The following is a 15,979-nucleotide window of genomic DNA, read 5'->3' as shown; positions in this document are numbered from 1 at the left end:
TTTAATACTACACAAATTGCTTGCATCATTGCTCTGTCACAGCCAATCAAACAGTCCAAAGCCATAATGTCAGAAGCAGAGTGTCTCTCTCTCTCTATATTATATGTGACTAGAACAAAAAAAATTAGACCTCACAATAGACCAGAGAAGAGAACAACAAGTCTGCTGTGCACATGTATTCGTGCAGTTTTGTCTCATCATTCAGCGACAGACGCTAGAATGACTCAAAACACGTAGAGCAATTAGCCCGAGCAGATTAGCAAACACCTGGAGCAACATAATGAATAGCTGCATTATTTTTTTGTTCATTTGAAATCTGAACTACGATGACGTGTACAGTATTGTGTGGCTCCCAGGGGCTAGGTTTAAGCAGGAAGCAGTCTGCTAGGACTACACGCTGAAGTAAAGGCAACCCTGAGAAAATCTGAACTCTCACACTCACGGATTGACCTAACAAAGGTCTCATTCACGGGGGGGAAAGAAGCCGATACGGAACCATAAATACTCTGCTCCCTTTAGAAAAATGGATTCCCACATCCGTCAGCACATGGGAACGAGGCGTCCGGACTCGAAGTCCGACGAGACAACATGCACTTTAAAGTCGACTTTGAATCCGACATCAAACGAGGACGCGTAACTGTTTAAAATCATAGACAGACGCCTGCTGTGGTTCATTCTCAATGATCATGACTAGACAGCCTTCACAGCGAGAACTCCAAAGGGTCCTTCTCTCCAGGGGGGGTCAAGAGTAGCGGATATTTGGAACACGCTTACACGTCATTTAATGCAACCGCAATTCCAAAAAAGCTGGGACGCCGTGTACAATGTGAATGAAAACAGAATGCAACGATCTAGCAGATCTCACAAACCCGTATGTTCTTCACAACAGGACATGGAAAACCTATCAAATGTTTAAACTGAGGAAATGTACCGTTTTAAGAAAAAAATAAGGTCATTTTGAATTCCATAGCCACAACACGTCTCAAAAAAGTTGGGACGGGACGACAAAAGGCTGGAAAAGTAAAGTGTTGTTAAAAAGAAACAGCTGGAGGAACATTTTGCAACTAATTAGATTAACTGGCAACAGGTCAGTAACATGACTGGGTATGAAGAGTATCTTAGAGACGCAGAGACTTGCAGAAGTAAAGATGGGATGGAATCTGGATGGAAGCAGATGTTGCTCTAAAACCTGTATATACCTTTCAGTATTGATGGTGTCTTTCCAGATGTGTACGCTGTGCATTAGATAAACATGTGTCCTCTGTTGTTGCCTGTAGCTTTTTTCAGCTTCGCTTGCGGTCTAAAATAAAACATGTTCTGTCTGAAAAGTCCCTTGAGATAGCCATTCATGCCTCTATAACCTCGTGATTGAATTACTGCAATTCTTTGTTCAGCGGTATTTCTAAGTCCCATGTAGCGCGACTTCAACAGGTTCAAAATGCTGCAGCCAAATTTCTCAAGAATGGTCGTAAATATGATCATGCCACTCCTACTTTGTGAGCTCTCCATTGGCTTCCAGTCCAATTTAGGATGGACTTTTAAAATTCTTCCATTTGGGTACAAATGCTTACATAACCTTGCTCCTAACTACCGGTCTGATCTATAGTGTCCCTACAACCCTCCCAGAAGTTTAAGTTCTGGTGACCTTAACTTATTGACAGAGGAGATAGAGCCTTTTCTGAGGTAGGGCCTAGATTGTGGAATAGCTTGCCAGTGCAACTTAGAGTAGCTAAAAATTGATCAGTTTTATCAGTTTACCCACTTTATCAGTTTTTAAATCACTTCTGAAAACGTATTTGTTTTCCTTAGCTTTTAACATGTTAATTGTCGCTACTTATGTTTTCAAATTTTGTTTTTGTTTATCCTGCTCATGTACAGCACTCGGGTCAGTCTTGAGGCTGTTTTAAAAGTGCTGCTATAAATAAACGAACCGAACTGAACTGTTTTTAACGCAGCGCCACCTGAGGGCCTGAAGATCACGGGTTTGCGGTATCGATTTTCACCCTCGTCCCTTGTGAGATTTCTCCAGATTCTCAGAATCTGTTGATGATATTATGTCCTGTAGATGATGAGAGATTCATAGCCTTCACAATTTTACGTTGAGGAAGATTATTCTGAAATTGTTCCACAAACTGTAGATTGGTGCAGATTGGTGAACCTCTGCCCATCTTTACTTCTGAAAGACTCTGCCTCTTTAAGATACTCTTTTTATACCCAATCATGTTGCCAATTAACCTCCAGCTGTTTCTTTTTTACTAACACTTACTTTTCCAGCCTTTTGTTGCCCCCGTCCCAAGTTTTTTGAGACGTGTTGAGGCCATCAGATTCAAAATGACATTCATCCATTTTCTGTACCACTTATCCTACACAGGGTCATGGAGAGCCTGGAGCCTATCCCAGGTAACCCGGGAAAACCTATAGCAGGGCACAATTACACACACTATGGACAATTTGGAAATGCCAATCAGCCTACAACGCACGTCTTCGGACTGGCGAAGGAAACCAGAGCACTCGGAGGAAATACTTTAAGATTTTACTCCCCCCTCTGAAGTCTGAGGGCGTTTTTGGGTGCTGGAGAAGCTTTGACATGCCTTGACATTTGTGCTTATAAACATATTAATGGCTAACGTCTGATTACACAGTATTCAGCACAAACAGGGCTACAATAATATCTCAGCAGAATGTATGTACATGTTTATATTTTTGAGAAAATAACTTCTATGCATTACAAACATTTTAAGTCACTGGAATAAGGCCATATAACACATACTACACATTTTCCACATGACTTTTGAGAACTGGATCTCGTAGATTCGAGTTTCTGCTACAAAACGATGTGAAAACCATTCTGACCTCCCATTCATACAAAACCATATAGTCATTTAACTTTTGTAAGACACTTGTGGTGTCAGGAAGGCTGTACGCGTGGTGGTCGAGAATCATCATGAATAGAATATTGATGTGATTCACACCTGAGGCGATGAAGACCCCTCCCCTGGGCCTATCGGTGAGGAATGTGAAGACTGTCGAAGAATGAATGTGACGAGACTTAATGATCCAATGTGTTGCTTGTGGCTTATTCACAAAATCAAGTTGAAGTTCAAAGAAATAATCGGACTCTACCTTTTCCTTACATAAAGACCCTACTTGAAAACGTCAGACGTACACCGCCGTTCAAAAGTTTTACATCGGTAAGATTTTCAAGTCTCTACTCCTCACCAAGGCTGCATTTATTTGATCCATAATGCAGTAAAAACCGTGATATTGTGAAATATATTTTACAATTTAAAATAAGTGTTTTCTATTTGAAGAAACTGTCAAATGTAATTTAGTCCTGTGATCAAAGCTGAATTTTCAGCATCATTTCGCCATTCTTCAGCGTCACATGATCCTTCAGAAATCATTCTAATATGCTGATTTGCTGCTCAAGATACATTTATTATTATTATTATTAGTGTCCAGTGCACACAGGGTGAGACGAGAGTATTACAGAAGGTGGATGGTTTGTGATTGGATGGATATGATTTCCAAACGCACAGGAAAGAGAATGAATCTGATGATGAAACGATGCTTTTTAAGGCATTGTTGGGGCCGTTGACCATTCAGACAGTGGCGGCTTGGCGGTTAAGGCTCTGGGTTACTGATCAGAAGGTCAGAATTCAAGCCCCAGCACTGCCAAGCTGCCAATATTGGGCCCTTGAGCAAGGCCCTTAACCCTCTCTGCTCCAGGGGCGCTGTATCATGGCTGACCCTGCGCTCTGACCCCAACTTCCTAACATGCTGGGGTATGCGAAGAAAAGAATTTCACTGTGCATATGTACATGTGACCGATAAAGACGCATAGATCATTATTATTAAGCGCATTACCGTAAGAATAGCGCGCTCTGATCACATTAACGATAATTAGCCGAGCCAGGAGAAACTGTGCGTCTCTTTAATTTCATACAGATTACATTGCAGGAGAATATGTGAATTATTTCATTTAAAACATTACACATTTCAAGCTTTCTTTAGACATACGCTTCATGTTCGGGTGATGAGTATCCGCCGTGTTCCAGAAAGATTCTCGCGGAGACAGAGACAGTTTATTTTCTCTTTCTTTTACAAAAGCTCATGTCTTTTGTTGTTATTGTGAGTGTGCACCAATAAAAGTAGACCCTTTAAGTTTAAGGGTATTTGAAGTTGTTTCCGCCGTCATGAGGAAAAAAAATCCAGCAGGGTCGTCGAACCCCTGAGGGTCAAAATGAAAAATGAAGGCCACATGGACATGGCTGTAAATGCCATGCCACACATTTCTAACATTTCTGCCCTCGTTCCTCCGTCACATTACACATTCCATTGTTTGCGAATCGGTCTCTTTTTTAAGGTCTCTGAACACATTTACCATAAACAGTGATTAGTATGTCCATTTCAGCTCGACTTCACAAAGTTTCTAAATGTGTAAACGATATTATCTTCTTTTTTCCCTCTAATGGTCTCATCTATACTCACGTCAGAGTTAAGGATCTTCCAGTGGACTTAGTTTCTCTCATCTTTAATCACGGATTTGTCAAAGTCCTTATGAAATGCTGGTCTCTCCAACATATCTAATGATTTTTCAGTGTATTTATAATGATATTTATGCGCTGTGATGAATATTGGTCTTAGAGAAATGAGGAAGACAACAAGGAAGGAGGAAGACTCACCTCAGCAGCCTGTGTCTCCTGATGCAGCAGGGTCAGACCCGTCAAATCCTCCAGGAAGGAATGAGACGAGTTGAACACCTTGGACAAAAACTGGAATCCTTCACGCTCGTAATGGTCCAGGACCTGTGAATGAAAATGAATTCATATTTAGACTAAATGAATTATTAGGCTGTATTAGGTGATGTTTCGCTATATTACTGTGCTATATACACAGTGCCGCCCAGTAATATTGGCACCCTTGGTAAATATGACCAAAGAAGGCTGTGACCAATTGTCTTTATGGTTTAACCTTTTGATCTTTTGTTAAAATAAAATAAATAAAAAAAATCACAAAAGTACTCTGCGCTCATGGATATCAAACAAGTGCAAACACAACACAGGTTGATCCCCCCCAAAATTCTATCTTTGTTAAATATAGGTGTGCAAGAATTATTGGCACCCCTATGAATTCATATGAGAAAAATATATTTGAAGTTTATTCCCATTGATTTTCCAATTTTTTTAGTACTCCTGGGTGACTAGGAACAGGAAATTGTTCAACAATGACTTCCTGTGTTACAGGGTATAAATATGAGGTAACACATAGGCCAAATTCCCTTAGTCATTCATAACAATGGGTAAGACCATGGAATCTAGCTGTGATGTGTGGCAAAAGGTTGTTGAGCTTCACAAAATGGGAAGTGTCTATAAGAAAATAGCACGAGCGTTGAAAATGTCCATTTCCACCATCAGGGCAATAATTAAGAAGTTCCAGTCAACTGGAAATGTTATGAATCGACCTGGAATTGGACGTGTGTCTATATCGTCTCAACGCACTGTGAAGAGGACGGTTCGAGTGGCCAAAAAATCTCCAAGGATCACAGCTGGAGAATTGCAGAAGTTATTAGTGTCTTGGGGTCAGAAAGTCTCCAAAACTACAATCCGAAGTCACCTACATCACCACGAGTTGTTTGGAAGGGTTTCAAGAAAAAAGCCTCTACTCTCATCCAAAAACAAACTCGAGCGTCTTCAGTTTGCCAGACACTACTGGAACTTCAAATGGGATCGGGTTCTATGCTCAGATGAAACCAAAATAGAGCTTTTTGGCGATAAACACCAGAGGTGGTTTTGGAGCACACAGAGAGGTAGCCATATGGAAAAGTACCCCATGCCCACGGTTAAATATCATACAGGTATATGTCAAATATAATGTAAATAATGTCATTTGTAAATCAGAGACAGAAAGGTATTGAGCAACCTGTGCAAAACTGTTGATTCTTCTTTGAGAGAATGCTAAACTTCAGTATTATGTATGAGGAGTACAGTCTGTATAAACAAGCATCCAGGGACACTGGGGCTTTAAACATACCACAGTGAGTTTAAAATTACAGAAACCTAGATATAGTAAGACAGAGAGACGGGTCGACAGAGGGATAATATCTAGATGCCTAAAAAGCTGGGCAGACAGACAGGAAGACAGAAGGATAGTTTTCAGGAGAGTCAGACAGCTAGATAACAGCTGGACAGACAGCTAGACAGAAAACCGGACAGACTGGTGGGTAAACAGACAGAGTCATCGCAATAGACAGATGGCTAGACAGGTAGACAAGTAGACAGAGGGACAGTTCACTTAATTGGATGGGTTTCACAGCTAGATAGACAGACTTCTACACAGACAAACTGATGGGTAGACTGCAGGACAGTTATCTAGATTGATAAACAGCTAGACACACATACAGTACACTGAGAGACAGCTAGCCAGACAAATAAACAGACCTCTGGGTGGCCAGACAGACAGTTATTTAGATAGTCAGACAGCTAGAAAGACAGACAAGTAGACAACAAGACAGTTATTTCGGTAGATAGACAGCTACACAGAGAGATACAAATAGTTTAGGAAGTAGCTACATAGACAAAGGCAGGTAGACAGCTACAAAGACAGACAGCGATCGTAAAAGAGTAAACGCATCATTCCGGGAGCTTAAGACAGAAACAGTGCAGGAATGAAGTGCAGCTGTGCGTAGTAAAAAGGAGCAAAACGAATCTGGTTTAAAATAAATGAAATAAAAGCGAAAGGTACATGACTAAAGGCAGACGTGTAGGACTGAGGCCCAGACATGGCCACTTTCTCCATTACACACTCTCCCTTATCACCGCACACCTTTCACAGCCTCACTCTGCAGAGAGATAGAGTTTCTGCATGCTGTGATGAATAAGCAGCAGTGTGTGTGCGTGTGCGTGTGTGTGTGTGTGTTGAGCGGCAGAGTGGCGTCTGCTTTAAACGAGCCAGACACAGACGACTGACAGGGTGGAGTACACTTACGGTACCAAGTAGCATGGAATTAAACAACGACAACGTCCCCAATTCAGGGCAAATGTGACGTTTGGAGGTCTGGCAGCCAGTGCAGTAAGTCACGGAGCTGCATATAACGCACTGAAGTGGCTTCACAGTGTTGTGAATTGCACAGCCTGCTTATTTTAGGAAACCAATCTTAAATTCAATAAAGGTATAATTATATGATGTCTATTAAGAAGCATTGAAGGAATGGTTTGGGTAAGAAAAAAAAAAAAAAAAAAAAAAGACATCACATGTACACATCTTCCCACAAAGCTCAAATGTATTTTTGGAGCAGTGCTATGGGACTAAGGTAGCTAACGCAAAATGGAAGTCTCACCCAGAGGCTTAAGTGCAGTGGATTTCGCTTTTAAAATATTTTATGACCGTTCCAAATGCTTATTCGACAATGGCTAACATAACACACACATGCAGTACATGTACATTGTTTTGTATAGTGATTATCCTATAATGGTGTTCATAAAAAGTGGAGGAGTCACCATTACGATTCCACCATATGTAATCGCCCTAGACGTAAAACAAACCTGTCCCTTAGTAGGTTTAATCCCATTTTATTGGCTACTAGGTGTGATAGTAAGATACAGAAGTAGCCAAATGAGATCATGCATTTCCCCCCGTTTCTGTTTGAAAGCCGGATAGCTCAACTCTGAGCTCAGGCACATTGAGGTGACAGCCAATAAAGTAGGAGGAGAAAAATAAAAAATAAATCTAGCGTTATAAGGCAAGATGTGTGGTTACTAGATCTTTTATTTCTTAAATGTTTAAATGAAAAAGTCTGAATAGCACCACTGCTTCTACTAGTGCACGAGAACGTTTAATTGCACAGATATCATGGTTTTATTTATCACATTTCCTCATCTGCCCTGAAATTAATTCTTGGGTATCCTAAAATATTTTTGTCCCCAGAAATATCTCACTCAGATTCGTTGTGGTTTAAGACATAGTGAAACTTAATGTAATATGTAAACATGAACAAAACACTGTCATTATGTGGGCAGCCATATTGGACAAGCAGAATCATTTTCTCCTTAGCATAACGTGTTATAATTATGCTTTCCAGGTCCTGCGTCCAGGATGTGAGCGACTTTGACGAGGGCCAAATTGTGATGGCTAGATGGCTGGGTCAGAGCATCTCCAAAATGCCCGGTCTTGTGGGGTGTTCCCAGTATGCAGTGGTTAGTACCTACCAAAAGTGGTCCAAGGAAGGTCAACTGGTGAGCCAGTGACAGGGTCATGGACACCCAGGGCTCATTGCACGAAGGCTAGCCCGTCTGGTCCGATCCCACAGAAGAGCTACTGCAGAACAAATTGCTGAAAAAGTTAAAGCTGGCTATGAAAGAAAGGTGTTAGAACACACAGTGCATCGCAGCTTTCTGCTTATGGGGCTGCGTAGCTGCAGACCGGTCAGAGTGGCCATGCTGACCCCTATCTACCACCAAAAGCGCCTACAATGGGCACGTGAACATCAGAACTGGACCATGGCGCAATGGAAGAAGGTGGCCTGGTCTGATGAATCGTGTTTTCTTTTACATCGGGTGGAAGGCCAGGTGTGTGTCCATTACTTACCTGTGGAAGAAATGCCAAGTACACCCCTTCATGGCAACAGTATTCACTAATAGCAGTGGCCTCTTTCAGCAGGATAATGTGCCCTGCCACGCTGCAAAAATTGCTCAGGAACGGTTTTAGGAACATGACAAAGAGTTCAAGGTGTTGACGTTGATTTGCCTCCAAATTCCCCAGATCTCAATCCGATCGAGCGTCTGCGGGATGTCCTGGACAAACAAGTCAGATCCATGGAGGCTCCACATCGCAACTTGCAGGACTAAAAGGATCTGCTACTAACATCTTTGTGCCAGATACCACAGCACACCTTCAGAGGTCTTGTGGAGTCCATGCCTCGACGGGCCAGAGCTGTTTTGGCAGTACAAGGTGGACGAACCCAATAGGCAGGCGATTTTAATGTTATTGCTAATCGGTGTAATTTTTAATCTGTAGTTGCCCAGCAGACGAGTGAGCTCATCAGGTTAGTGGTCACCAGTGTTTGTTCTGCTCTTGTATGAGAAAGACATAACAAAAAGTTTTAATTTGGTATATATATTGCATATATTACAGTGCACCTTGATGCTGAACTTACAGTGGAAACTACTGGCATCTTTGCAAGCTTTCCGAGTACCACCTCAACTTGCTCCTCTCAAATAATAAGAGCAGCGACTCCACTCCGAGGCTCTACTGGATTGTCCAGCTCCTCACCATATCACGGAGAGTAAAAGTTACACTTACATTCATGCCATTTGGCAGATGTCCTTATCCAGAGTGACTTACATAAATGCTTTGAAGTCTCGATCAATAAAAACATCCTGATACTGGTCCTCCAGGTCACGGAGTAAGAGTATCATCAGTCTGAGAACTCTGTTCGGGAGATGATATAGTAAGAAAAGCACACAGACAGTACTTGTTTTAAAGTGCGAATTCAAGTACTTCAGGAAGAGTTGGGTCTTTAGAGATTGTTTGAAGACTGCCAGTGACTCAGCTGTTCGTACATCTAGGGGGAGTTCATTCCACCACCTAGGTCCCAGAACGGAGAAGAGTCTTGATGCATCCCTTCCTTGTACCCTGAGAGATGGTGGGACCAGTCGAGCGGTGCTGGAGGATCGAAGGGAGTGTGGTGCAGTGCGGGGTAAGTGCGAAGTAAGCCTGCTGCCTGTACTCCCAACCTTATTTTTTATCCTCATCACTATCCTCAGAACCTGCGATGGATTGGTACCCTGTCCAGGGTGTACCCCGCCTAGTGCCCAATGCTTCCTGGGATAGGCTCCAGGTTTCCCCGTGACTCTGAAAAGGAGTAAGCGGTTGAAGATGGATTGATGGATGTATGGACTATCCTCAGAACAAGTCCATCAGTGAGGACAGGGATGTAGACTGAGCAGTAAACAGAGAGCTTCATCTACAAACTGAGCTCCTGCTTCACCTTTACAGAGTGGTACAATTTCTGAAGTGGTACCTGCTGGTATCTGCTTGTCTAGCTCACGCTCTCTTGTGAATAAGATCAAGGTAAAAAGGTAAACTCCTGCAACAGGGGCAAAGTCTGTTCATTGACCTTAAGGGAGCATAAACCTGACAGTGTTATTTTCCATTTGCTTTATCAAAGACATCAAGAAGGTTTCCATCCAGAATTTCATGAACCAAGATGCAAACTGTGTGTGTGTGTGTGGGGGGTGTGTGTGTGTGTGTGTGTGTGTGTTTTCTTCTGGTTCGGCTTACCTAACTTTTCCATCACTGATAAGGGAGACAGAAAGAGAATGGCTTATTCCTTTCGCTCAGATAATCTCCACAATTAACAATTGTGCAGAACTGACGAAATCAATTATGCGGAAATACAAAAGAGTGACCTTATAAGGCACCATATTTCCCCATTGAATATCTCATCCCATTCTTTTCAAGAATTAATCAAATATTCTTCTCTCCCCCTCAGTTCAGCTGCTCCATTCTGCTTTTGTCCTGCTCAGCGCTGTTTCCAATGGCATTGCTCCGATTCAGATCTCCCAATGACAAGGTGAACACTTTTCTGTTGTGTCACATGGGAGACCTTCGGTATTCCACATAGCCGACCTGTTCTGCTTGCACTTTGTTAGCAAATGTAAAGTGTTTTTCATGAGAATTGTCTTCAAGTATTTTGTACTACTGTTGCGTGGCCCTGACTTACTTTAAAAGCACAGATTATAAAATCAGAGGTACATTACAGGAGCATTGTTTTTCCTTTCTTTTTGAACCAAAGCCCATATTTCTCTCCCAAGGACGTTGCTCATGTTGCGTTTATGACTGTGCTTGTAAACAAACTCTTGCTTAGCAACGCAGTAGCAGGAACAACTTTTACAAGGTTTCATTATATTTTCCAGCAGTAGATCCCCTCGATCTGGCACCTCCTGACTGATGCGGCCCATTAAGCCATGGCGACCGTGTGACGCAGCTTGCGTGTGTATGTGAGGCTGCTTTGGGGGAGCTGCACATCTGGTTTACATAGACAGAGGCTTCCTAGCTTGGCCTATTTTCCCTCCTCCGGTTCTCATGACTTCCCCTCAGTAGCTGCTGAGAGAGGCTCTGACGCTTCGGCCTCCCGCATGACAACACTTCACAGACTCTGTGTTTGCTCTTTGAAGCCACTGTTTATGCTGTGTGTTCATTAGAGTTGGAAAATAAACACCCATAATTAGGCATGCGGTTATTTTTCATTTCATTGTGATAAATATGGAAATATAGCATGCTCAGCCAGAGATCCGAATTATGGGTGTGCTGCCTTCAAATTTGTCCAAATCCAGAATCTTAGAAAACAGCTGTACTTATAATGTGTTTTGAACAGGAAGGAACCTTTCTCATTTTTGACAGCCTCCTCAGAAAAAAAAAGAAAAAAAAAAACCCCAATGAAATACAGTAAAATTGTGGTGCTTCAATTTCATACACACATTATCTTTGTGCACACTGATATTTTCAGGTGACGAACATTTGCCTAGTCTTTTCATGTCAGGTTCTGTTGGTTTCCAGGCAGTCCTCGGCCAGGCTTAAAGGAGAAGGAAACAGAAAACTAAATTTACAAGCAATTGTCCACTGAAGCCTTGATTGTTTTGTTTCCATGGTTTTCTTGCTGCACACAGCCAACAGCAGGAGCAACTGCACTCACACACAACTGCAGGACGGAGGCCAGAGAGCAGAAACGGTCCCAGATTTCATCTCTGAGCTGAACATGTTTCTAGTGTTTAAATCAATAAAATGTTCTGTCACATCTTTGACTAAAACACTACAATGCGATTCTAGACAGGAACTGATACCCAAAAAGATTAACAGATAACTAGATAGATAAACAAGCAGATAGATCCTTAAACACACAGATAAGATAGACAGATACATAAACACGCACCTGGGCAGAACCACCTGATTACAAAAAAAAACAAACCCTCAAAAGTCATAAAACTTTAGTTTTGGCCAAAGTTGGGTTTTTCTGCCTATAATATACAGTATTTTGGCAATGCTACTTGATGAAACCATAAATATATTTCACTAAAATGATGTGGAAATGTTTTATTTACTTATCAAATCCTCCCTAGTCAACCTTGAAGTCATGAAGACTTTCCCATGGCAGGAAACTTACTGACTGTTATAAAGCACGGACAGGAGACTCTTTCCATATACGTTATATGGGATAATAAAAAAAAAAAAGACAGTGTCCTTCTATCCAACACTCGCATTTACTGGGGAGGGAGGGAGAGAGAGGGGGAGAGAGAGAGGGGGAGGGAGATATAGGTGTGCAACAATTATTGGCACCCTTTTAGTCAACACTTTTTGCTACCTCCCTTTGCCAAGATAACAGCTCTGAGTCTTCTCCTACAATGCTGGTGAGGTTGGAGAATACATGGCAAGGGATCGGAGACCATTCCTCCAAAGATCATAAGGTTAAACAATAAGGACAATTTTTCTGCCTCATATTTACCAAGGGTGCCGATATCAGTGGAGGACACTGTATATTATATACATACATACATACATACATACATACATACAGACATAGATAGAGAGCAACACAACAAATCCTCACATGGAGAAGAGATTGCACACCCGAGCTGATTTATGGGACTCAACAACAGCGAGCAGCGAGTCTCTCCAGGGAAAAAACACTTCAATCCTGTCCTAATTACTCACATACGCCACTGACATCAACACACAACTGGACACTAACACACACCATATGGCCTCTCTGTAGTAGAATTCATGCACATGGCCTGTGTTTCCATGTGGGACAAAATGAAATGCATGAAATAAATGTAGCACTAACAAAAAATCATACAAATAAAAACTTCCATAAATGAACAAGTAGGTTGTGAATTACTTCATTAAAAAATATACAATCCGTCTGAAAGTACTGGAACGGCAAGGCCAGTTTTTTTTGTTTTTGCTATACAGTGAAGACATCTGAGTTTTAGGTTAAAAAACACATGTTTCATGTTTCCCAGGTCTGCCCTGTTAGATTGACTGTTTAAACAGTTAATAGCTCTGAATGCCTACTCTTGCTTTGAGCCCTGGGTTTCACCTGTGAAGACTGCATTTGTTGTTAAAAAGGATAAACCAACATGAAGACCAGAGAGCTGTCTATGGGAGAAAACCATTTTGAAGCAGAGAAAAGCAAGAAAATCTATCAGAGCCATCAACCAGAGCAAGCATTGGGCATAGCCAATACAACAATTTGAAATGTCCTGAAAAAGAAAGAAACCACTGGTGTACTAACAACCAGACACTGAACAGGTCAGCCAAGGAAAACAACCGCAATTGATGATAGAGACATCGTGACAGCTGTGAAGAAAAAACACAAAACAACAGTTAATTACATCCCCAACAACCTTCAAAGGGTAGGGGTGAAGGTATCACAATCCATCCTTTGAAGAAGTCCTCGAGAGCAGAAATATTGAGGCCATACCACAAGATGCAAAACACTCATGAGCAGTAAGAATCAGAAGGTCAGATTGGAATTGGCAAAGAAATACAAAAGATGAGCCACAAAAGTTTTGGAACCGATATTAACCTCTACCAAAGTGATGGAAAGACCAACGTGTGGAGAAAGAAAGCATTTAGGTCATGAGATCCAAAACGTGCAAGCTCATTGGTCAAGCATGGTGGAGGTAGTGTCATGGCTTGGGCTTGCATGGCTGCTTCTGGAACGGACTCACGAATCTTCTTTGATGATGTAACTCATGACGGTAGACGCAGAATGAATTCAGAGGTCTACAGAAACAATCTGTCCATCAACGTACAGAGAAATGCCTCCAATCTTCTTGGGAGAAACTTCATTATGCAGCAAAACAATGACCCAAAAAGTGACGGTTTTAGACTGGCCAAGACAAATCACCAGACCTTAACCCAACTGAGCAGCAACCCAACAACACCTGAAAGGCGCTGCAGTATAAAGCCTGTAAAAGCATCACAAAAGAAAAATGCAACAGTTTAGTGATGTCAGTGGGTCGCAGGCTTGATGCACTTATTGCAAGTAAAGGATATGCAACCAAATATTAAGTGTTAAAGTCTATCTGTTCCAATACATTACCTCACCTAAAAATCGGGTGGCCTGACTCCAAAAATAATGCCATGTTCTAATCTGTTTAAACACATCTAGATATAAATATCAGGAAAAATGAAAGCGGAAATTCTATCGTCTCATATTCATCTTCTGCTCTCAGACCCAAATATCTTCAGTGTAAAGCAAAACCAAAAGAATTGCCCTTGCCGTTCCAATACTTTCAGACGGGACTGTAATTAAACCGTTCGTGTTTTCACAGCACGAGTTTCATTGTTGTTCATTTTAATGGGTTTTTCTCAAAAATCAAATTCATGTCATTCCTGTTCAGATTCAAATGGAGCTTGTTATGATGTGCTTTTGGTGAAAGGTGAACACTCGGTTAGTGCAGAAAATAGTGACAAACCCAGAGTCTAGCGAATAATGGCTAGAGTAAACGTCATGACCGTGAAAACGAGATCAAACTGTCAGGGATATCAACGTTCTCCTCAGACATGTAGGTAAATTACTGTGATATGCCTCTGTATGACTAAAATGACATGTAATTACAGGAACTACCTCACTGTCATACTGTGAAATGTAAACATTGCATCAGAAAATGTGTCAGAAACAAAAAAAGAGCAAAGGATTAGTCAATCATTAAACCTGTCGGTGTGGACTGACAGGCGAAGGCTTTATCCTTAAAAATGACTTCATACAACAAAAAGTTTTCAAGAAATCTCATGTCGCAACTCTAACCTCTGTGACAGTGAGCACTGTGGATGACGAATTAATAAATCCCTAAAAACAGAGTATTGGTGTGAACTTTGAACATCAATTCCGGGACAAAAAAAGTTAAAGGTTTAAAGAGAACGTTATCAAGATGCAATGAAATCTACACAGTGACATGACTTACCACTTGTGAGCAGGCAGTGCATTTATCAAAGGCCAAGCTGGCAGGAAGAACATTGTCAAATCTGGAGAGGAAGCCTCGAATCTGTAAAGATAAAAAAGAATTGTGATGAGCCAGTGCTAAATCATTGACCACAGTGCCATCGTGTGGTAGTACATGAGCTCGGATGTGTTGCACATTCATTCTGGAGCTCAGTGATACTCCGTATTGATTGATTTATTTGATTACACTCCTTCATTCAGCTTAAGTAAGCGTTTTGTCCTGGTCATGGTCACGGTGGATCCAGAGTCTATCCCAGGAACACGGCTGTGTGAGATGTACCCCTAGATGGAACACCAGGCTATCGAAGGACACCATCGCACACATGGGCAATTTATCATGGGCAATCCCCTTACCAGCATGTCTTTGGGAGGTGGGAGAAAACCAGAGAACCCAGAGGAAACCTAAGCAACCATGAGGAGAACATGCAGAGAAATTCTACACAGACCACAGACGTTCAGGATTAAACCTGGGACCCTAGAGCTGTGAGATGGCAATGACTTCCACTGCAATATCGTACTTCACTTATTTGATAAATAAATGTGATAATGTATTAGCCTAAGCCAGGGATCATTTATTTTCTTCCTCGTCGCGTTTCCAAACTACGAAAATATAGAAATAATCTTGGAACGCATAGCCTCTGGCTTGTTCTTTAGGGATGTAGAACTACATCCAGATTTCTATTTGGATGAGTATCTATTTGTATAGTGAAAGCACTATACAAATCAAATTGAATCCAATTGAATTTATTTACCCTAAAACTGGACAGAACTCAGTGACTACTAACCCTACGCCAACGCTTGCAAGCTAGACGAGCAACATTTGAACTGAGATTTTCTCAGTTCTAAGAAAATTATGCTCACACACACACACAGACACACACACACACATTTAACTTGTGAGGACTGCAATGCCTACAAATCGAAACATAACCTTAACCTCAGTAACTAAAAGGAAAAAAAAATAGGCTC

The 15,979-nt window shown here is 41.5% G+C and overlaps 1 protein-coding gene across 1 annotated transcript in view; it reads right to left on the bottom strand.

Moving 5' to 3' along the window:
* Positions 1 to 15,979, bottom strand: part of atg7 (ATG7 autophagy related 7 homolog (S. cerevisiae)) — a 117,193-nt gene that overhangs the window by 43,596 nt on the left and 57,618 nt on the right. The window contains exons 18-19 of the mRNA XM_053653617.1: positions 14,973 to 15,053; positions 4,686 to 4,808 (exon numbers count right to left, since the gene is read on the bottom strand). Coding sequence (XP_053509592.1) covers positions 4,686 to 4,808; positions 14,973 to 15,053 — 204 coding nt within the window. The remainder of the gene's footprint in view (positions 1 to 4,685; positions 4,809 to 14,972; positions 15,054 to 15,979) is intronic.

This window comes from Ictalurus furcatus, chromosome 21, assembly GCF_023375685.1.
Source record: "Ictalurus furcatus strain D&B chromosome 21, Billie_1.0, whole genome shotgun sequence".
NCBI classification, from domain to species: Eukaryota; Metazoa; Chordata; class Actinopteri; order Siluriformes; family Ictaluridae; genus Ictalurus; species Ictalurus furcatus.
This window is presented reverse-complemented; position numbering and strand designations above follow the sequence as displayed.